Source organism: Elgaria multicarinata, chromosome 8, assembly GCF_023053635.1.
Source record: "Elgaria multicarinata webbii isolate HBS135686 ecotype San Diego chromosome 8, rElgMul1.1.pri, whole genome shotgun sequence".
NCBI classification, from domain to species: domain Eukaryota; kingdom Metazoa; phylum Chordata; class Lepidosauria; order Squamata; family Anguidae; genus Elgaria; species Elgaria multicarinata.
In genome coordinates this window covers 71721737-71745262 of record NC_086178.1, presented here as the reverse complement: position 1 = coordinate 71745262, position 23526 = coordinate 71721737, and the positions used below count along the sequence as shown (strand labels likewise).

The following is a 23526-nucleotide window of genomic DNA, read 5'->3' as shown; positions in this document are numbered from 1 at the left end:
CCCTATTTATAACCCTCCTGTTGTTTTGCACTGCTTCTCCTGACTTTTTTTCAAATGGATAAATTTGTTACTCAGGGTAAATTCGCCCATTGTTTGTTACAAACTGAAGATGACATCTGGACCCACATAAAATTCCATGGATGAGGCAAGGCGATGGCATGATAAAAGCTTCATCTGGAAGCACAATGTGATAGTAAGGAAACCAAATGACCAGGCCATTTCCATGAAAGCATCTACGTCCCAGTAGAAGAATCTTTTTAATTAATAATATACAGTACTCTACATGACAGAACTGCAGGGAGACAATTGTGCCCAAGAGGCAGCTGTTCTCTCTTCCGAATGTTTATGTTCATGAACTTTCAGAGTATTGCAATATTTTCTTCTAAGAATTTTGATCCAAACTGTTTATGCTCCAAACAGGTGCAGAACAAGCAGTGACAACTTAAGCTTCTCCTCAATAGTCAAGAAGGACCCAGGCCTGTGCATAGCTGATGCTTCAGTGCACTTGGGACAAGTGCTGTGTGGATAAATCATTTATTTTCACAACAACCTTGTAACCTTTTGTAACCTTGGGCGAAGTCATACCGTTTCATGCTCCCCCTTCCACAAAAGATGCAGAGCTGCCTGAACAGGATCAGTTTCCTTTGTGAAAGGGAATATGGGAGGCTTATGGAACTGTCCGTTGTTGTTTTGCAATGGCCTACATACAAATATAAAATCAACATGGGCTTGGGAATAAGCACAAAGCTGGATAGTTTTAGATCCCAAAGCATTGTCAGTATCTTTAAAATGTAAACCACACTGAGGTCCTTGAAAGGAAAGCCAGGGTATAAATCAATAACAACAACAACAACAACTGTTTTCAATTATATTCCTCAAATAACAACAACAGTTCATGGAACCCATTATTAGCTCTTTTGTCTATTTTCAATGACATGTGAAAGCAAGAAGACCTAGTTTTACTATTACTAGCGACAGCAAGGATAGTTATAGCACAACACAGGGTAATCACAATAGAATACACTGTGAATGGATGGTTTCGGAAAATCAGGAAGGTGGCTCTTGCTGAAAAGCTAACACAACATAACGAATTGATTAGATATAAACATAGTTCCACTTCATTACATACATTAATACAGGGTCTACAGATCAGCATCCAGTGAGTGTGAGGTCCTCTTTTTGGAAGGATGCTAGCAAGGCTAATAACTGAAAAGTGATCATTTTGTGATTGTAATAGAGCTTAAAATATATACAAGTGTATGTTCAAAACCAATGATCCTGAAATATCTACAGATCCTGTGAAGAATAATGTAAAACAGACTGTGTGTGTTGATTTTTTTTTGTTATATCATTGATACCTTATATTTATGAAATAAAATTTTTGTTTTGATGATTATGATGATATAAGAAATAACTTATTTCTTCTAATGTCACAGAAATTGAATTAGACCTAGAAAAGTCTTTCAGTTCTCAAAGAAAGTATGCTTGCAGAGTTCAAAGTGCATTGGTACTAAACTACTAAAATTGTTTTGCAGGATTTCCTTTCTTGACTTTGTCTTCACAGCCAAATAAAAAAGAAAGTAAAATTTAGGCTTGTTGGCATCCCTAGAGTTAATCAGAAATCCTTATGTTCAGCAGCAGGCTATACAAGCGCTATAGAACCATGTACATTGATGGTGCTATATAAATAAATAAAATAATAATAATAATAATAATAATAATAATAATAATAATAATAGCTTAAGAGGCAGACATCTTTGCCATCTCCTTCTTCCTTACCTAAGGAGAGTGCTGACCTTATTTGCTGTAAAATGTTCCAGTGGCTGACAGATAAGTTTGTAATGAGTATCAAGCAAACCCATGAGCTTCTGCCAAATCTCAAATGCCAGAGCTGGATAAAAGGTACATAAATGGCTCCACTTTTGTGTAATGGGCCAAGAATTCTGTATTACTAGTACTACCTACCTGTGACTTCTTTTTATTTATTTATTTATTTATGACATTTGTGCCCTCACCTTGCTGTTCCATAAAATATGACCAAGGCAGCTAACAACAAGAAGCATCAACGAACAGCTAACAACAATATTCTCAATTTTTAAAAATCAAACAAACATAATAAACAATACAAAACTATCCCAAAATCAAAGGTTTTAACACAGGGTAGCAAACAAAAAGAATCAGCTCTATAGGCCAAACACTATTTAAATAAAAAGGTTTTTGCCTGCTGGGGTTTGATGTGGCACATTCTGAGAAGGCTCTTTCTAGACTCCACCCCCACCCCCCATGTATATCAAATGTTGGTGGGACAGAGTGAAGGGCCACTTTTGGAGATCTCAGTACCTGGACAGGTTCATACCGGAGAAGGTAGTCCTTCAGATAACCTGTTTCAAAACCTTTTAGGGCAGTCATAAACAGCACTTTGAACTGTGGCCAGAAATGGACCGACAGCGAGTGTAACTGTTGTAATCTAGGAGTCACAGGCTCCGTATAATTGACCCTGGTCAACAGCTAAACTACAACCTTCTGAACCAGGTGAAGCTTCCAAATGGTCTTCAAAGGCAGCCCCATATATAGCATGTTGTCATCATCCAGATGAGATATAACTAAGGTGTATGTCACCATGGCCAGATCAGAGACCTTTAGGAATGGGCATAGGAGACACACTAGCCTTAGCTAAGCAAAAGAACTCCTGGTCACTGCTGAAACCTGAGCATCCATGTTTGGGAGTGAAATCAGGAATGCACCAAACTTCTAACATTTTTTTTTCTTCAAGAATAGTACAGCCTCATCCAAAATAAGCTGAACCTTGATTCCCCAATTTTCCTTTGTATAGACTAGGAGCACCCCTGTCTTGTCTGGATTAAGTTTCTCTCTGTGCAACAAAGCATCCATAGTGGCTTTCTTCTACATTTTCCCAGCTATTCAGAATGGCGTTCCATTGGCCTTCTCTGTCATTCATTTCGGTATATTCCCCCAGTTCTTGGTTGCTTTTTGTCTAATCTTCTGTACCAGTCCTTGATCCCTTCCTCACTCGTTCTGCCCAACCTGAAATATTTCAATCCACTGGCAAAGTCAATGCTTTTCTCAGATGGATTAGGATTGCCATGCTGATGGATTGCCATGGTTCTAGCTGGCCTTCCTGGATCAGGTTCCTTGCTGGTGTGAATCTCAGACTGATCCTTTAGGAACCTTTTCCCATAGAGACCAATTCCCCATCCTCCCCACCATTCATGACCCTGAATGCATGAAAAGCACCAGCGTCAACCCAGCATCTGATATGCATCCTACAAATCTTAAGCAGGAACTTTTGAAAACATAGTAACTTTCTGAAAAAGGTTGTCGCTAGTTTTCTTGAATGTATCATCACACTCACCTGATTTTCTGGGCTGCTGTTTTCATTGCCCATTTTGACATGAAGGTTTCACGACCACCCGTTTACATGAAGAAAGACAGCTGAAAGAAATGAAGCACCATCAAGCATCTGTGTGTACATTGTTGGAAAATAACTTTGAGGAAGAAAAGAGCTCTGATTGGCTGCTGGAAGCCAGGGGAGGGGGAGGGGGAGGGGGAGGGGGAGGGGGCAAACCAGGCAAGCAGAATGGCCGACGCAAAGACCACATTTCCCCCTCCAGTTAAGTTTACTCATGGCCACCCGTGAAGACAGGGTCAATGTGTACAAAGACCTGGGATAAAAAGTTTCTGAGGGGGACTGAATCTCTTGAACATATAAACCCACATTTGCTCATTCTTCTAATGTATAAAGTTACAGGAAAATGAAAGTAAACTATAGCAAAAGAGTATTTCTCCCCATCACTCCCTGCAGGTTACAGACCCTTTGCATGATATGCCTCTGTTACGTAGGGGGTTTCCCAGCACTAAAATAGCAGCACAAATGTTGGTATGCTGTATTTTCCTAATATTGGTAGGAGTACTGCTCCTCACATGTAGCTTTACATGTATGCATCTGAATTACTCATCAATCACAGAATTTTTATTATATTCCTAATTCATACAAAGCTCGAAGGACAGATTCAGACCACAAAATGAGGCTTCATTTCTAAGTTTTTTGCATCATCCTTACTCCTAATTTTAGCAACATTACTTCAATCTGTAACTTACACAAGGGAGGTTTCTATTAACTGCCATAGTGGCTGCGCAGTGGCGCTGCGTTGTTTAAATGATGCAGCCACCAACTCATAGCCACGTTGGGATTTCCCCCACCCCAGAAACTGTGTGTTTTCAAAGTGCAGATTTATGGCGACTTTTACCTTTGCTTCGGTCAATGAGAGACTGACTTTTGTTGTTGATGAGAAAGCATGGAAACACAGGGCAGGGGAGGGGCTTTTCCAGCTGGATAGCCTGCACTCCAGCCTGCCCCATCTAGCTTTAACAGTTTAGCTTTGCAGCAGCAATGCTGTAGGCTTTTGAGCAGATGCCCTTCCAAGGTGTCATGGTACAGATACCACCAAGGAATCGCAGAATTATCCCAAAACAAGGCCTGACTTCTTGTTCCACTGATATTTTTTTTTGGTATTTATTTTTATTTTTAATTTGTTAATTGATTTGCTAAAAGATTCCAATAAAAAAAAATAGCCTTGTGAAATTCATTACCCATATGGTATGCCTGCATATGTATGAAGTTGATTTCTTTTCAACTGATTACAGCTAATCTCTTAATGTCCACTTTACATCATCCACTATGCCGCTGCAATGCTGTGGGACTACAAAGAACTCTCCGCCTTTGCTTTAGGCTTAAATGTAGAGGCTTTGAAAGCAATACTATACATGTTCACTCAAGTTCAACGATATTCAATGGGGCTTACTCCTAGGTAAGCGTGGATAGAATTATAATCTTCGGGCTGCTACTTTGATTCATTTTACTCAGTGAGCTGGTTCGCATGATTATAGAGGGAAATACGCCACAGTGGCTTATTCCTGCCCCCTGACCTGTGTCTCAAGTGCTTGCCAGATTTTTCTAATTACCCTTGGTGGTGCGGCTTGCTGTGTCATCTGAACCAGGGTGGCATGGTGAGTGGGGGCAGCAATGCTCCAATAACAACAGCCCATGGATTATTTGAGGGTTGCTGTCCACTAAAACAAACCATGCTGCCCAGGTTCAGATGACACATGGCAAGCTGCACTAGTGCAGGTAATTAGGGAAATCTGGCCAACATGTGCAGGGGTAGTTAACAAATCATTGCGGCTTGTCATCCACACCACGACTGTGCAAACAAGATCAGTATAAAGGCCAATTATATGCGAGAACAGTAGCCCCATGTGTTTAAAATGGGTCTGTCCAAATCACATGGTAAAAGGGGAGGTTCCGAATCTTCTTCCACCCAGTGCACTTCCCTCATGCAGGTTCTCTTTAAGTCCCCTCCCATCCACAATTTCCAGCTTCTCTTTAGAGATGGTTCCTTCTCTTGAATCCCTCCCTCCCCCTCCCTGGCTCTATTGCTAGGTTCCAGGCCTCCAACTGGTATGTAGTTTGTCATAAATCAGGGGTGAGGAACCTAAGGCCCAGGGGCCAAATTAGGCCCTCTGGAGTGGCCCCTGGTGGGGAAACCTGCAGTTTTTGTGCAGGTTCCCCCTCCCACCTCCCTCTCTCTCCCCACACCACTCTATAGGATTGAAATGCTTTTTCTAAGGCTTAGGCAATAAGAGCTTTCAGCTAAAATATATTGGTACATTTGGGGATAATTTGGCCCCACCCCTTTTGCTTTCAGCCCCTGACAGCTTTAGCCCTCAGGCTGAGTGATGTTCCACACCCTTCTCCTAGATCACATAGTAATCCATTTTAATTAACACTTGACTTTGATAAGCAAAATGGGACATAAGAGCATGGTTAGGAATGTTCCGGTTTCAGATTAGTCATTCTGGATCATTATCACGGTTTGTTTTTGTTTTTGTTTACATGCTCAGGAAATCAATTATTCTAGTTTCATAGTCTAGTTAGGAAACTGAGATTCAACCAGTTTCCACATTCAGGTGTGGTTTAAATAAAACACAACAGAAGCACTAAAATTGGCCCATTAGAAGGGGGGAGTACATGGTTTAATAAGCCATCGTTTATTCATTCTTTTCTCATAGTTTTGCATTATTCATTCCTATGGTTAGGTAGTGTGAACAATGATGTTCCCAAACTAGTAATTTGTTCAAAGCCAAAGAAATCCAGCAAATGTACAGAGCCTTCCATGACCTCTATCCCACCCTCTTCATTTGAATCATTTGCATCAATGGATGGGTCCCCTCCATTGAGATGAGATAATGTTAAAGTGCACATGAAATCTATGAATCCGGTCCCTTTGCCTTTTAAAAATAGAAAAACAGTGGCACATCAAGTCTTATATTGCAATCCTGTGCCTCTTTCCTTCTTTGTATGTGTAGAGTAGACATAAAAGCTACACTACTCAATGCACTGTCTAGAGAACACATCCCATTGAAATCAGAGGGGCATTTCTGGGGAAACATAATGCTGTAAACCCTATAAATTGCACCAGAAACAACCTTGGTTCATTTTACACCTTGCTACAACGGTTTCCTTAGCTATCTAACTCCCTCCCAGGCACGCTGCAATATGAAGCCACCTGGGCTCCTCAGCTCACATTTCAGTAGGCTGGCATTGAAAATATATCTACCCAAACATGAAGAATATGGGTAAATTGTCTCTCTAGAATTCTCATTAATATGCAAATCTCTTTATTAAGAAATTGCTGCAGATTAAAACATAATCCCAAAGCATTAAATTTGAAAATATTAACACTCTCTGGAGAAGCTTTACAAGATTCTGCAAACCCCTTTCGGCGTAAGTCTCCCAATTATGTACATTTTGTGACATTTTCATATTGATGTGACTCTCTTAAATATAATTTTCAAAGATCAGTGAATGTTACTTCAGTTCCCTTCTTTTTTCTAGATAGCAGACTTGAAAACCCGCAGGTTTTATCTCATTAAAATCATTTACGCACAGCTGTGTTTTGGAAAATAGTGCTCAAGTAATTGGAGACCGTGTTGTGGCAAGAAACAAAAACCCTTTGAAATAATAATAATAATAATAATAATAATAATAATAATAATTTCTTAACACACTTACATTCCAGGAAAGAGAAAAATCTGGTTGCTCTGGGCCCCTTTCAGCACTTTAGAAAAACATCTCTAGCAGCTTACTCTTTTCAGCTACTGCACCTCACAAGTTTCTACCTTTATTTTCTTTCTCTGCCTTCCTGTCCTCTGAATCACGTGAACTGAGCCTTCATTTACAGGACCCACCTTAAATTAAGCATAACCAGTTGAACAAATAACTTTGACTCCACCCTAGGTACAGCGCAGAAACAGTCAATTAGCCACAGGGTTACTTAAGAGGGAGAGAAAGATCGCTGTGGATTTGGAGTGGTAGAAAGACATCACAGAATGGGTATTTTGTCATCTTCCTGACTTTCCATGTGATATGGGGAAATGCTAGATATGACCTATGGAGTCTGTGCAAGTATCAGTTTTACTTACGCACACACACAAACACTTTTTATTATTGCAGGACTCTGCAGGGGGCGAAATTATGTGTGATGGAACCCAAAGTATTGGAATAGAAAAATAAAGAGGGTTTTTTGCATTCTTTTTATATAGTTTTCGGTGGGGAGTAGACTGGGGCAGGATCTACACTACTGCTTTAAAACAGTTTATAACAGTAGTGACAACTGTTGAGGCCCGGGACACACTCCCTATACAGTCTTCAAAACGTTTTCAAAGTGTCATATCCTGCTTGGTGTAGATCGCTAACAGTAAAACACACACACAGGGGTGGGGTGCCTTGAAGCAACTTGAATTCAAACACGCTGAGACAGACAGACTTTTTTCTTAATTTCTTTTTAAATTTCTCAATGGGGTAATAGGGTAGAACAAGAACACACACACACACACTCAATAATGGGTGAGCATGGAGTGGTACTACAAGCAGCAAATAAAAGCAGACACACAGAGAGAAAAGCAACACAGCAAAAAGAAAAGAAAAAGGAAGCGGGAGCTCTCTCTCTCAGCATCTAGAAACGAAGCAGACTGTGAGCACGATCACACCTATTTTCCCCCCAATGGTTTGCCTCTGCATTTTTTACCTCCATTTCATAAGTGTGTTTCACTATATGAAGCATCAGGCCTGCAGCTGAATATGTGAATTACTTCTAATGATAAGTAGTGTTCTACAGAGTGGATCAGTTCCCATGAACAAATGAGCCACAGTGCGGCTTGTCATGTTGTCCAAACCCAGGGTCAGCTTGAGGAGTCCTTTCCCCCACAAACAAGCCATGCCATCTGAATGTGGATGACACAACAAGCTGCACCCAGGGAAATGGCACCTGGGGATTTAGGGAAATGGCACCTGGGGATTAAAACGAGACACTAGGCCTGTTCAAAGAAAATGCCATGGTTGGGCCGCTAACCCTTTTGCAACAAATGATTAATGAGCATGTTTAAGCTGTGGTTTTGCAGCTGCCATGGTTAGGAATAGTTCACATGACATGCTAAGCCATAATGTTTAGCTCAAAATGCTTAACCACTGTGGTGTAGCATGTCATCTGAATGGGCACCGTGACTTATTTAAGCCACAGTGGCTTGGATTGATCATGCGAACTAGGTCATTGTCTAGTAATATGAATTAACTTTGATGTTGGATCGGTAGTGGCTGCCTGAAAGATACAAGCCATTGCTTGATGTTGCAGCCATCAAGTGATAACTGTGCATGGGTGAACTCACATCTATAAATGATTAGATGCATGTCAATTTCATTGTTGAGCGGTGTCTTTGGCAAACAGTCTCCACTTTATCCTTGAAACACATATGTGATGATGCTGCACCATTTTAAAATGACGGTCATTAAAATGTACCATAGATTCATGAAGATGCATTGCAAGAAAAACAACATTAGCAACAACCAGACTTTGGCTATATCTCTGTTCCCTCTTTGATACTCTGGCACATAATAAGAAGCATGGGACACCAGAAAGTCTACCATGCAAAGCGCACCTAGAGTTCTGCTTATGTGTGGAGGCCATGCATGTGGAGTCTTGCTCAATACAGCAGAGGAGCAGATGACAGAACTAGGAAAAGACCCGTGGCTTCCCCAGATATCACTGAATCAAGAGATTTAGGAACATAACATATTTTGGGGGTTGCAACATTTCATTTCATTTACTATATTTCAATACTGCCCTGTACTTCAAGTTAGAACAGGAAGTCAGCTACTCTCCAGCAAAGCATGGTGGAAGGGCAAGTACAAGAGAGGAAGTGGACTCAGGGCTTGGAACTTGCCATGTCAAGCTTCAACAGTGTGAAGCCAGGCTGCTGTTGAAAACACAGAAGCACATGCACTAAAAATAATAAGTGACAACCCTAACACTGCTTCAAAGGGGCAGATCTAGAAGAGGAATCATGGACTGGGGTGTGTGTGGCCCTGTTCAGAAGACACCATAAACCATGGCTTTAACCATGGTGAATAAGGCTATAACCATGGTGAATAAGGGTTTTTGCCTTTTTCACCATGGTTAAAGCCATGGTTTAAGGTGTCTTCTGAACGTGGCCCGGCTTTCTGGATTAACCACCGTGGTTAAAGCCATGGTTTAAGTTGTCTTCTGTGTGTGTTTTAATGAGTTCTGCATTCCTTTTCAGCCCTGTTTGTTTTCCCTATTCTTCTTCAGAGAGTGCTTGGTGTCCAATGCCAACATGACCATCTATGTCAGGAATAATTTTCCAGTGATTCATACTGGAGAGGTGGAGTCTCATAGGCAGAAACACTTTGAAATGTGGTGATGCAAGAGGCATGGCACCTGTCTGTACCATGACTTAATTGCTATTATTAACACTTTGTCAGCACCAATGAATACAAGAGATTGACGACAAAACCTGTTTGAAGAAATAGCAAACACAGGCCATAGTTAGACCTAAGGTTTATCCCTGGATCGTCCATGGGTCAAACCTGTTCATCTAGGTGACACACAGGGGATCCAGTGCTCAAGCAGGGGCGAACCCTGGATGATCCCAGGATAAACCTGAGGTCTAGCTGTGGCCACAGTCTCATAGGCAGAGCTGAAGGTCCAAGGCTTAACGTGTTTCGATCCAGTGCTGTGGGTGGCAGTGTTAACACAACATGGAGATGTCACTTCCTAGTAAGTGCATTTAGGATTGCAGCCTTGGCCTGGCAGAGATCACCACCATTGATGAATGACTTGCAGTTGGTTACCACAAAGAGGAAAAAACAATGTCAAAACATAGCACTGACCAATAGTTGCTTTTCACTGTCCTTCCTACTGAGAACTAGCCAGTTCAAATGTGCCATGCTTGATTCTAAGGTTTTCATTGCAACAAATATTTACTTATACTGATGTTTAATGTATGAGACAAATTACATACACTCCTTTTTCTATAATGTGTGTAGGAGCATATTACACCCATTTTACAATACCTGCACTGGTGACCTGTTTGTTTCCAGGCACAATTCAAGGTACTGGTGATTACTTTTAAAACCTTAAATGGCGTGGGCCCATATATGTGAAACGACTGTCTCCTCCTATATCATCTTGCCCCCTTCCCTAAGTTCTGATGCAGAGGCTCATGTCTGTATCCTGGCTATAATCGAGTTGACATTGGGATGCATGACAGAGCCTTCTCTGTGGCTACCCCCAAACTTTCTGTCTTCTGCTGCTTAGTCAAGACTTTTCTATTTGTATAGATTTTATGCTGGCCTGATAGAGTTTTCAATGACTGATCTGTTCTTCTTTAGTTGGTTTTATCAGCTACTGTTGTCTCAGTTTTTATTACTATTTAAATTATTTATTCAGTAGTGGGGTTATTTTTTAAAACAATGTAAGATGCCTTATGAGATGCTTTGACAGTGAAAAGGTGAGATATAAACTTTCCAAAATAATAATAATAAAAAAATATTATCCTTCATATGGATTTTAAAAAACCCCACAAACAAATAAACAAAGAGGTGTGTTTTCTGTGCTTGTGAATATTTTTTACTAACCACACACACAAATTGAGAAAATACAGGATATTATAGTGCAGCTTAGAAAACATGACTAGACTGAAGACTGGGAGAGACCTGGAGTAGAACACAGATGTGTATGTGGTCCATATGACAGAATTATTATTATTATTATTATTATTATTATTATTATTATTATTATTATTTCAATAGCAAAAGCTTTCAAGGTGACATACATAATAAAAACAAAAACAAATAAATCAATGATAAACACATTAAGACAAGTTTTAAAAACTTTTTAAAGCATTAACAGTAATTTAAAATAATTTAAAAAGAAGAGATAAATATTCAAACAGCCCAAAGACGGAAAAAGACAATTTTAAAACACAGCATTTAAACAAGTTAAACATTTTGGATTACAATGCCTGGTCATTGACCGTGCTGGCTAGAGTTGAAGATCAAAACCTCTGGAGGTGCCATGTTGAGGAAGGCTACTATACATACTTACTTTGAAGTAAGGCTCATTTTACACAGGGGGACTTACTCAGGAGTCTACAAAACTTAATTTGGCTAATTAGCCAACTATTTCTTGTGATCAACACCAGTGCTTGCCCTTTCCCTCATGTCCTTTGGAGAACCACAGTAGAAATGAGACCTTAGTTGAAAAGATCCATGTGATGTCAGGTATCCTGCTTGCCAGAGGGCTGGGTACACTCACTCCTTGTGAGTTGGCAAGTGAATTTGTAGATTCTTGGACAATACGGAGTAGACATAGATAGGATTGTACTGCACATCTGATTATTATAGTTCTTATTTATATTCCTATGCATAGGCTAACTAACTGTCCGGTTTTCCCCGGACAGGTCCGGAACCCACTTACCCCCCCTTCAATATGTTTCAAATTGTCAATATATTTACTATTTCTGGTCCTTTGACTTTAATAGCAGTCTGATATTTAGTTCTCTCTCTCACTTTATGACAATGCCAAGAAAAGCTTCTCATGCTTCATTTCTCTATCCCAGGTTGCCACTGTTAAAGGAACAGCAACAGACAGTAAAGCACAGCAGAAAGAGGTAGCAACTCTATAAGCAAGTTACCCAATCTCAGTTCTCCATCTGAAAAATGGGAATAATGGAGACCTGCAGGCATATTTGCAAAATGCTGAAGTGCTGTATAGATTAAATATAGGCATCTATTCATGTAGCAACTGCAGGAAGAAGAAGCTACATCTAGCTTAAATGTGTGCCTGTTTTCTATACGTGGTTGCAAAACACTGTTATGTGTGGCACTGTCCCCATGAACACCTTGCCCTGAATTATTCAGTGGAGAAGGCAGATTGAGGCCTCTCCATGCTCCAGGATGTTTGGAATGCTGTGACACACTCCAGGGTGGTCTGGTCTTCAGTGCCATTTACGTTCTTCCAGCACTGTAAGAGCTGCTTCTTAAATTAGGGTGACCAACTGTCAGGATTTCCCCGGATTTGTCCTGGTTTTTGTTCTTTCCATGGTGTCAGGGGGGATTTTCTATAATTTTCAATAATGTCCTGGAATGACACACCTTCCCCTTTAAGGCTGCCATTACCATGGCAGGAGGGAATGACATGCTTTCTTGAGGCACATCGTTCCCCCACCCTGAGCTCCAATTGAGGTCTTAAAGGGGAAAGTGGGTCATTCGTGGACATTATAGAAAAGGCCCCAATTGGAGTGGATGGTGGTGGTGCAGAATGAAATCCTTTCCCCTCCTCCACTCCAATCGGGTTCTTTAAGGTGGTGGGGGAATAACGTACTTTCTGAAGGACTCAGAAAGCTGCTTCCCCCACACACACTAGGTGTCCTCTTTTTTGGTTTCCCAAATATGGTCACCTTACTTAAATAAGCTACCTACATAGGCCTGGTCTAGTTGGTGGAATTCTGGACTGTACCACTTCAAACTGCAAGTGAGGGTGCCATTTAAAAAAAAAATCCCCACGTTTGTCTGTTTTTTAAAAAGCCTCTTTGAGATAAAGAAACCACTAGCACATCAGGAATAAAGGTTATAGCCTAATACTGTTGTGGTTTTCTATTTCTAGGTGTGTGTTTTCTCCTTGGTTCAAACAAATGTGCTCTACCACCACAAGACTCTGCCAGTTCATGTCCACCTCTTCATGGTGTTCTACGTGTAGACCTGTAGATATTTAATGTGGGCCTTTCCCATAGAATTAGCCAGACTTTGCACATTATTTAGAGCCTACCCTAGGCAGTAGAGATACTATGTTAAAGAGCTATGTGGTTGGGCCATTGCTACCCCAGCCACATGGGAACTGTTCTCAAAAAAAGTGCAGCCCAGGTAACATGCAAAGGATATGGCTATTTCTGCCCTGGAAAGTCCCATGTGATGGGCCCCACCATATGCTTGAGTCATTCTGATGGTTTACCAGCCTCATGCAACCTGCTCTTGGATGAGTAGCTACCATGTGCAGGGAGAATATTTAAAGCACTTTAAGCAAAGCCAATGATCATTGTTGATGGGAATTGTCTTTAGAATTTAAAATAGGGTGGTCACTTATGCACCACCACCCCTACAAAAGAAGAAATGCATCATTATCGGGGGGGGGGGAGAAGAAAAAAGGACAAAAGAACACACCAATTTGCCCTTTATCCCAGTTTCTCATGGTACACATTTGCAGCTGCTAAAGGGAAAGGAGGCTTAAAAAATAAATAAAATTTAAGGATGGTGCAGATTAGGTACCTTGCATTTTTGCTTGATTGTTGTGATACAACTGTTGTAATCCTAAAAGAGGCATACACTCCCCCTTGTAGGAACAGGAAGTCACTCAATGAACAGGTGTCTCATTGTCTGTGACTTAGAGTTTAAGGCCAGTTGCTAAACCATATTAGCACACCTTCTAATTGGATCAGGAGGTAGTAAAGGAAGGGGAGCTCCAGCAGGTCTTTCTGCCTAGTTGTTGTGAAGGAAATGAAAGAAGCCGTCTTCTTTTGGCCCAGCTGGCACAAACCCTCAATGCTTCAGACAAACGCAAAACCTAATCTATTTCTCCTCATGACAGAGTTAAACTTGTGTAACTCATTTGCTTGGCCAGGCTGGCTCTGGCACTATTTATACTCTATGTTATCATTTTCCAATCATAAAAACAAGCTGCTAGCAGTGTCAAGCTATCTGCTTTCAGGAGCTAGGGACACTTATTTTTAAAGAAGCCTGTTTGTTTCCACCATAGCCCTAGTTGTAAACACTTGAGGGAACTTGGAGACTACAGGAATATGTAGCCCCCACCCCCCGAGAGAGTTCAGTGCACTTGCAAACTCTTTAGTGAATTTAGAGATTACAGGAATAATATGTATGTAGCCTTGCATTTTGTGTGGAGATTCCATAAATCTTATTGGCAATAAGGCCAATTTGTGAATTGTAAAGTTTGAAAGCAGAAGCCATGAGTGAAGAGTTAAGCATTCAGCAGCTCAGATATTCTCCTTAGACAAGAGATATGCAGATGGAAATACTCTCCATATTTTTAACACACACTGAAAAAAATCTGCTTTATGGAATTTGCTAGCCAACTAATCACAAATTTGTAGCCCTTGTCATCACTTCAAAGAAAAATTAGGAAATGTGTTCAGCAGTGTTTTCTCAATGCTGATTCATATATTAGGGAACTAGAAGTGAATTTTAAATATTTATTTGATTTAGATCCCGCCCTTCCTCACAAAAAGTTCAGGGTACCTAACAACCTAAATAAAACACAGTATATCATATAAATATTAAAATAATGGTTTTGAAGTCACAAATATGTAATAAAATACCATAAATACATCAACATGTGGCTAGCACATGTTAGGGTTGAAAGTTGTAGGAGTCCTGCAGTCTTGGGGCATGTGTCCATATGTGATTGAAAAACAGGATTCTTGAGCACACCTTCTGTGCTTTATTTGTTTTATGCAAAATAATTGCTGTACTCCTTAACAAACAGGATGTGTGAAGCATCTCTCAGAAACCAATGGAAGCCTTGAGAATGCACCAGGACTTGAGAATTGGTACTCAGTTGATATGCAGAAATCAGCAGGTGAAAGTTTTAATGGGATGGAAACAAAACAAGATCATCCTCTAATGCAGATGTTGCTGCTTTGAGGCATGATCATTCGGACAGGTTGAAAAATGGGCAACCCTGTTCTCTGCCTTTTCAGGCAGTTGAGTGATAACACCCAGAAAATGAAAGACTGAAGAGAGGCCACAGTTGGCTTCATGTCAGATTCCCCCACCCCCACCCCACCCCACCCCACCCCACCCAGGGTGTGTCCTTGCAAAAGGCAGGGCATCAACTCTGAGAGGCACAAGATTCACCTGTCTGCACAGATGTGGGTGGACCTTCTGTGTTGCAAGTAAGAGTTTCCTCTTCTAGCAGATGGAGTGAGGATGGAACAGCGGAAGAGCCAGCAGCCAGATAATAACAAAGAAAATGTACAGTAAAAAGGCAATGGACAAAGGCTGCAATCTTATGTCTTCTACCCTTATATCAAGCTCCATTGGAATGCAGTGAGATTTACTTCCAAGAAACAGGATTAAGCTGCATGAAAGAAACCAGTATTCATAGTTATAAAAGAGGGTTTGTTAGGATACCAACAGACATCTTCCCAAATGCACTGGATAACCTTAATATTGGAGACATAAGGTAAGATCCAGATTTATGCTTGATCAACTGCAGTGATGGAAACGAAATTCCCCAAACCTCCCCAAGCCCCTCCAGCCCCCTGAAAATGCTACACAGAGAGTCAGGAGACCCTGCTGAATGGGGTGAGGTGTGTTGTGGGGGTGGGTGGGGGCGGAGGGAGGATCCCCAAAAAATCAGGTGGAGGACCTTTCATGAGCAGAACCCTTCCTCTTGCAGAAGGTCCTTTCCCTGATCCATCCCATTGACTGCTGCCCAATCCCATAAACACAAAAGAAGTCCTACTGTCAGACAGATCTCCATAGGTACATGGGTGTCTTTCATTATTCATAGCTAATATAGGATACCTCACCAACCACATCTTCAATATCCAGAGACACTGAAGAATTGCTGTAGATTTGCAATCAAGTTGCTGTGATTAGGGCTATCAGTGTAGGTTGCCTTGAGGCAAGACCTAGCCCAGGGGTCCCCAACCTTTTTGGATCCATGGGCACATTTGAGAATTTGAGAAACTGCTGTGGGCACCATCCCAAAAAGGCCTAATCAGTGGATGACTGCTTTGGCACCAACCTGTTGTGTCTATAGATCTTAGCCTGTGTTTTATTCTCAAAAGCTTTTGTTTCATGTCTGTTGGACACCGCAATGTCTCTTTAATAAGGGATTGTCTAATTCAGCTAATTGGTGGTGGTACAATACAGCTAATGCTTCTTTTAAACATATGTTATGGCAATGTCTAGTGGTTGCTTCTTTTTGAGAGGGGGTTGTTACACAGATAAATTTTGTACTGGAACAGTCTTCACTATTCACTGTTTAAAATTATTTATCTGTTGCATGGAAATTAACAAATGGTCAATGTAAATGGATTCTCTGTGCCCTTTTGACAACTAAAAGACTGATATTACAACATTGGAAGGATAAACATCTCCTCCTATAATGCAGTGGATTGAGGACTTTACAGTGCTTTCAAAAAGACTGATATTACAACATTGGAAGGATAAACATCTCCTCCTATAATGCAGTGGATTGAGGACTTTACAGTGCTTTCAATATTTGAATGCTATCTTCAAATGGATACTTATTTGGATATTTAGTCCACTTTTTTTGAAGCCTATGTATAAATGCTAGAAAGTTATATGCATTTCATATAACTCCTCCCTCCCACCAGTGAAGGATGCTACAATCTAGGAGTCTCCATGTGGAGATAGACTGGGGGGGGATCCGCACGTCGTACCCAGAGTGCTTCTATGCGACCCCAGTGCACCCCGAAAACGATTGTGTAACTTGCCTGTAAAAGAAATGAGAAAGAGGCGTCCTTGCTGGCGAGGAGAGCTCGGCGAAAGAAGGCGGGGTGGAGAGGAAAGGAAAGAAAAAGGAAAGCGCGCGCTGACGAGAGAGCGAAGAGGGCACAGAAGAGTGGCTGATTTCCTGCTTGTTTCCCTTCCTCAAAGGACCAAAAGCTGCCAGTTCTCTTCCCCACCCCACCCCACCGCCGCCCCCACCAAAGGCTGAGGGGGAAGGGATGATGGCGGCGGCTTGGGTTAGAAAAGAGACGCGTCTCTCAAGGTGGAGACCCACACACCAACACACCGCTCGCCTCTCCCTTTCCTATTCCTTCTTCCTGTCTCCCGGAGCCGGCACCTTCCCCTCCGAAAGGGGCGCCGGAGCCGGCAGCGGAGTCGTGCCACCTCCGTCGAGCTCTCCTCGCTGGCAAGGACGCGTCTTCCTCGTTTCTTTTACAGGCAAGTTAGACGATCGTTTTCGGGGTGCACTGGGGTCGCATAGAAGCGCTCTGAGTACGATGTGCGGATCCCCCCTGGGCTTCTTTAGAATAAAGGGAAATTGCATTTGCTTACTGGCACTTTGCTTCCAGCTTCTCTTCCACAATTGTAATGAGCTGAATTACACCGGAGGAGAGGAGTGACCATGTGAAAACTTGCTCTCCTCATGATATTAGATGGGTGTTTTGTAGAGCATACGGTAGGAAATCCTGAGATATTTCAGAAGATTCGTGATATCCAAGGTTGTTTTTTAAACGGAATAACTGGGGAAGGAGTAGGGGGTATACAGGAGGTTCACAATGTCATCAAAATGATCCACAAACTTCTGTGAGTGGCCAGCTATGAGTGTGCTATAAGTTGCTCATTTAGAGATGCCCAGTCAAAGAGAGGCACAGAGAACTGAGTTTGGAGCTCTATAAGCTAACAACATTTGGGGATGGTGTGTCTGTCCGATATGGGAGCTATGACTTTAACTGTCTGATTGTGTGCTTAAGCTGTGCCTCTGCCTCTGCTCAATCTGTATATTTGTAAATAGATTCAATACTACACAAATGTTATAAGCCTCCAGTAACTTCTTTCCACCTGTACAAGTTCTCACTGCTCAGAAAACTGGGATAAGCATAACAAATTATTATGCTGTGATGTTGCATCCTACAGGTCTCACAGGAGCTGCTTTTAGTTCAGAAGGATGATGGAGAAGGAGACGTCTCTGTTCTCCCTCCTGCATTCTGCACATGTCTCAACTGGTTTCCCCACATCTTGATGTGCATCTGTGACTTGAAATGGGCTGGTCAAGAAGCGTATCTAATGTAGGAACTGATGGTGGATAATGCAATCTCAGTGCAGATGTTAGTTGTAATTTTTTAAAAATGTTTTGGCAGTAATTATTGGTACTCCTGCCTGCAGGTTACTGTTTAAGATCTCCAGGAAAATTTCCTCCCAATAGAATACTTTCTGGGCTTTGAGAAAACTGGGCTTTGAGAATACAGAAACCCTATCCTTAGGCCTTACATGGAGAAGAGCCAAAGGTTGGCCAGACTCATCGGCTCTGATCCTAAAAATATCCACACACATGGAACCCCAATTTGCAAATAGGACTGTGAGCCTGTAACTGTTTGCAGAACGGAGCCTGATCTGTGTATAATCTTGAAGCAAGGCTAGGAGCTTCAGTGCTGAGTTGCTATTAATGGAAAGGATTTGGGTTGTGTTTAATATGAAAAGAAACTCTCCAAGGTCTGTTGGACCTAGAATTTGGGGGAGGGGAATTGGAAATATGCTCCTATAGGGTATCCCTGAAAGCCACTTTTACCCCCAAGTTAAGTTCACCTATATTCCCGGCAGAGTAAATCTATATTCCTGGCAGAAGCAGGGCCAGAATGGAATGTAGTGTACATAAAAGCTAAAGAATGACACCAGTGTGGGTTCTCCTGTATTAGAGTAGGCCAAAGTCTTTACACAATTGCTTTTAAACAACTACAATGGTGCTAAAGTGATAAACACAAACACAGATCTGAACATGTGTGTCTAGGGAGAAATGAACTGTATGAAAATTACAGCCATCTTTTTGTAAATAATGTAAGAGGAATGTGGCAGGCCTTCACGTCTAGATATGTAAAGGTAACAAATGCATGGCAGCTTTGAATGGGGATAAAATGCACACATCTAGTGAATTTAAAACTCCGGGCTGAGTGTGGGTTGTTTTGAACTGTGTCTGAATGCAGTAGAGTGGCTTTTCCCCCCTTGAATAAGCCACCTTGAGAACCCATAGTTTGTTGTTAGGTTGTTCAGGGTGATTAACAAGTCATGCAGCATAGTTAACAAGCCACCCTGACTGCATTCAGACAACACGATAACCCACCCTGTAAAAAATGTGCTGTGTTCAGACAACACACTAACCCATGGTTCAACAAGCAACTCCCAGTTCAAAACAACCCACACTCAACCACTGAGTGTGACTTAGCATGTTGTTTGAACAGCCCCCTTATATTGCTTTTATGATTTTCTGAAAAGGCAAAATAAGTTTGTGAAATTGCTTGTTTTATATTTACCTTGACTGAGATGTTAAGTATTGCTGTGGTTAGAAGGCCAGCTATGAGCTGCTGCATATAACTCTCCTTGTAACAAGGACATTGTAAATAAGGTTTAACAAATTCTGAAGGCAGCCTGAATAGAATATAAACTATCCTGAACGTTGGAAATATTTTCATGATTACCTTTCCCTTTAACAAACAAATGATTCTTGCCCTGTGTCAAATGACTCAATCTGCTGACAAAAATGCAAAACAAATGTTGACCATGGATTTCATAAACGGCAACTTAATGGTGCAGGTTTGGCTCCAGATTTGTGGGCAATAGTAATTGTTTTCATAAAAGAAAGTGGTTAAGTGTAGTCGTCAGCTTAGAGTCTGGAAAAACTCGGAAACAGTGAGCAATAAAAGAGTTTGGATGTTTCACAGGCAGCTTTTTCCAATACATTTCCCTTTTTCTCTAATATTTGCCTTGCATAATAAGATAACGTAAACCATCTGCACTGACTACTTTACTTCAACTGATATTTAACTACTCCCGGTTCTTCCCCAATGTGCACTCCATGCAGCAAAAATGGTTCCAGTTCCCCTTTCAATTCTATATTACAATGAAGGTGAGTCCACCCAAGCATGCTCATCATTTGGCGACTGCATATATGTGTGAAACAGTTCTCACTCAGTTGAGAACTGCCTTTGGCTGAGTTGACATCAGCTCAAATAATACATTTCCCACAGAGGCCATTCACAAAATCAGCTCCAACGGTGCTCTCAGATGGAGGGCTCCTAGCACTACCCATCAAAAAAGACATGGTGCAGCTCTTCCATCTTCTCCTCCTTAATGGATTTTTAATGGTAAGAATAGAAGGAAGAAGTAGTGGGAAAACACGAGAATGTTGCAACTTGAACACAACATTTACTGGTCCAGGGTTATGAAAGTTGTAGTCCAAATTTTCTGGAAGGTACCACCATGTTACCTATCCTCACTCTATGTTATGTATGCCAGGGAATGTTATAGTTCAATGTTAGTGCTTTTTGGACCACTTGAGCCCCTGTAGGTGCTTGATGTAGGTGCTCATAGATGGAGTTTATTCTCTACATGTTAGGTGCTTCCAGATAGATAGCTCCTAGTCCTATTGCAGCTTTCCCCAACCTGATACCCTCCAGAGATTTCAAACTAAAACTCCCCAAATACCCCAGATACTAGGGTCAATGGTCAAGAATGCTGGGAGTTACCATCCAACTCATCTGGAGGCACTAGATTGGGGCAGGCTGTCCTAGTGCTACCAATCTAGAGACACTGTCCAGTTCTTCTGCCATTTCCTCATTAATGGATTTACTGTAATAAGAAAAAAAACATAGAAAGAACATTGGGAAAACACAAAGGGAAGGCATAAAAGCCTCAGTACACAATAATAAAGGACATCATGACCCTCCTGTTTTGCTTCTGTTCGTAAAGAGCACTTTCCTGGTTTTGTTTTTACAGAAGGAAAAATGGGGTATTATTTCTGAAAATGAAAGAACTACTTGTGTATTTGTGCTATTCTGCTATAGTGCAGCCCCACCTAGAAGTCATGTAGCGGAAGAGCAGGAAAGGAAAGCTCTTTGTGAAGGGCTCCTATCTTGATTCTGCAAATGAAACTGAAAGTAGATGCAGCAGTTAACAGCCTTATGAAGAAGAGCTCTGCATGGACTGGAGGAAAACACAATTTGAATAATGGAAGCCTGTTGGTTAGATTTGTATTTAGATCTTAAAGCACAAGTATCCAGGAAGGTACAGAAATATTATTTCAAGTGTGTTTCCAGGGGACACTACAAGTACCCATGAAACCAAAACAAAATTTATCCCTTTGGACTACTGCTACCAGATTGCCAGATAGAGCTACTGAAATACATTTATATGTGTACCTGCCTTTGAAGAATGGCTGGAAGCTACTGTTAGTGCACGGTACAGTTCCTCGGATTCTAGCTGAGACAGATTATTTGCATTATCTCTCTCTAAAGAGTTCTGCTGTTTGCCTGTTTACTTCTGAAGCCAATTCAAATAATCTGCCTTTCTCTATGTGCCTGAAATGATGCAGGTGACAATACAGGAAAAAGCTAGTTTTTCACTGGGAAATATGGGAGTTGCAGTCCAAAACATCTAGAGGGCACCAGGTTGGGCATGGCTGGCCTAAAATTTAGGCAAAAGCAACATGCAACAACCTTTTCATTCACTCAGATTTTTAAAGTATTTTATATATTTTTAAAATATTGATTACTACTTTCTTTTCTTATCTGCAGCTATGTATATTCTTTATTTTTTTAATCTTGTAACCACCTTGGAATGAACATTGAAGAAGGGTGATATTAAAATGTTCTAAATCAAATAAACATTAAATTCTGGACATAAGAAATCCAGTAACACCAGTTGTTCACATGAAGTCAGAACCAGGTTTATTTATTTTATTTTTATTTATTTATTACATTTTTATACCGCCCAATAGCCGAAGTTCCTGTATAGCTCTCACACAGAGACTGCAACATAGCCAGTAGAATTTTAGGACATTTTAGTATGTTTTTAGGATGCTTTTAGGATGTTTTTAAACAGTGTATACAATGTTTTTAATCAGTATTTTATGTATTTGATGCTTATTGCTGTTCCTCGCCTCGATCCAATCGGAGAGGTGGGTAAGAAATAAAATAATAATAATAATAATAATAATAATAATAATAATAATAATAATAATATGCTACTGTGGAAAGAGGAACTCATTCACTAATGGGAATAACAATATGCTGGACTGCATGGATCTTCCCATTTGCTTTCCCATGCAGCAGCCTGTTCCCAGTAGTTGCAAGAACTACAGGGCACAAGCAGCTTTCAGCCAGGCTTCTATGTTCCTAAATTGCTGTGGTCAAATCTTGCTGAGAACCCGGGACTAAAACCTTAGCTTTGATCTTAGCAGTACTTGATCCAAAACCTGAACAAGAAAATGTGCTGGCTGAGTCCTAACTTGCACGTTATGAAAAATTTAATTAGGCTAAGAATGTACTTGTATGTGTTTCAGACCTGCTGAGCTATGCACTTGTAAGCGTGCCATAATTTCTAATATGCTTGTTTCGAAACAATAGAAGTCAGTGTGCAGATTAAAAAGAAGGAAAAAGACAAACAAATAGTTTATATTCTTTCATGGCGTCATTATAAGCTATACATCAGTGGGTTTGTTCGTAGCTTCAACCATTATTATTATTATTATTATCATCATCATCATCATCATCATCATCATCATTTATATACCGCCCCATAGCCAAAGCTCTCTGGGCGGTTTACATTGTGGTGAAAGAAAAGGCATTTTGAATGCAAATGCCAGGTTTTCCCTTTACTTCCCCTGGATCGAAGCAAATAGAATGACAATAAACCCAGCTATCACAGGAAGAAGAAAAAACAAGATTTTGCAACAAGTCCATCAGCTTCTCTCCCCCTCCATTGGTTGAACTGCAGAAGTGGGTCTCACAAAGCTCCCCTCCCACTGAAGGGACTGCCCCAGGGAAGTGGGAGCTGCTTGCCCCAAGCACACACCATGTTCACATGCCTCACAGTTGTCCTTATCGTGTGGGCCCTCCACAACCTCCTCAGCAACAGGAGTAAGCAAGGGATGCCCAGCATAGAATTAAATCCTTCGTGAAAAATGCAATAAAGCCTATATTAAACAGTTCTTATGACCAACCACAATCTCTCAGACCTTTGTTATTCAGACTTTATGTTTGGGAGAAGGTGGAAGCTTTCACTGACTTGATCAGACAATTTTAGTCACCATCAGTAAGTAGAAGAATAAATTTTTGTGCAAGTACAGTGGATGGTCGCTGTCAGCACTGTGCAATAGCACATTTGGGTCTTTATTAGTTGTGCACTTCAAAATCTCGCATTTAATCCAGTTCAAATGTCCATACAAAGTGGTTGCCCCATTCACATTAACTCTATATCATTCTCTGAAATCTAAGGTTGACCAGCAATAGAAAGTGCTCTTACAACATTTGGGTAAGTCTGTATGTTAATATCAATAAATTATCAAATTAACAAATGCATCATCCAAATCATTAATTCCACAC

The 23526-nt window shown here is 40.9% G+C and overlaps 1 protein-coding gene across 6 annotated transcripts in view; it reads right to left on the bottom strand.

The window, feature by feature from the left end:
* Positions 1-7205, bottom strand: part of TACC2 (transforming acidic coiled-coil containing protein 2) — a 157354-nt gene extending 150149 nt beyond the window's left edge. For 4 of the 6 annotated variants that reach the window (XM_063132749.1, XM_063132750.1, XM_063132752.1 and 1 more), the window contains exons 1-2: positions 7094-7193; positions 3374-3453 (exon numbers count right to left, since the gene is read on the bottom strand). In XM_063132749.1, the coding sequence (XP_062988819.1) occupies positions 3374-3406 (33 nt within the window). In that variant the 5' untranslated portion in view covers positions 3407-3453; positions 7094-7193. Of the gene's footprint in view, positions 1-3373; positions 3454-7093 lie in introns of all 6 variants that reach the window. The other 2 variants (XM_063132753.1, XM_063132754.1) reach the window with 1 other exon arrangement.
* Between the last annotated feature and the right edge of the window lie 16321 nt (positions 7206-23526).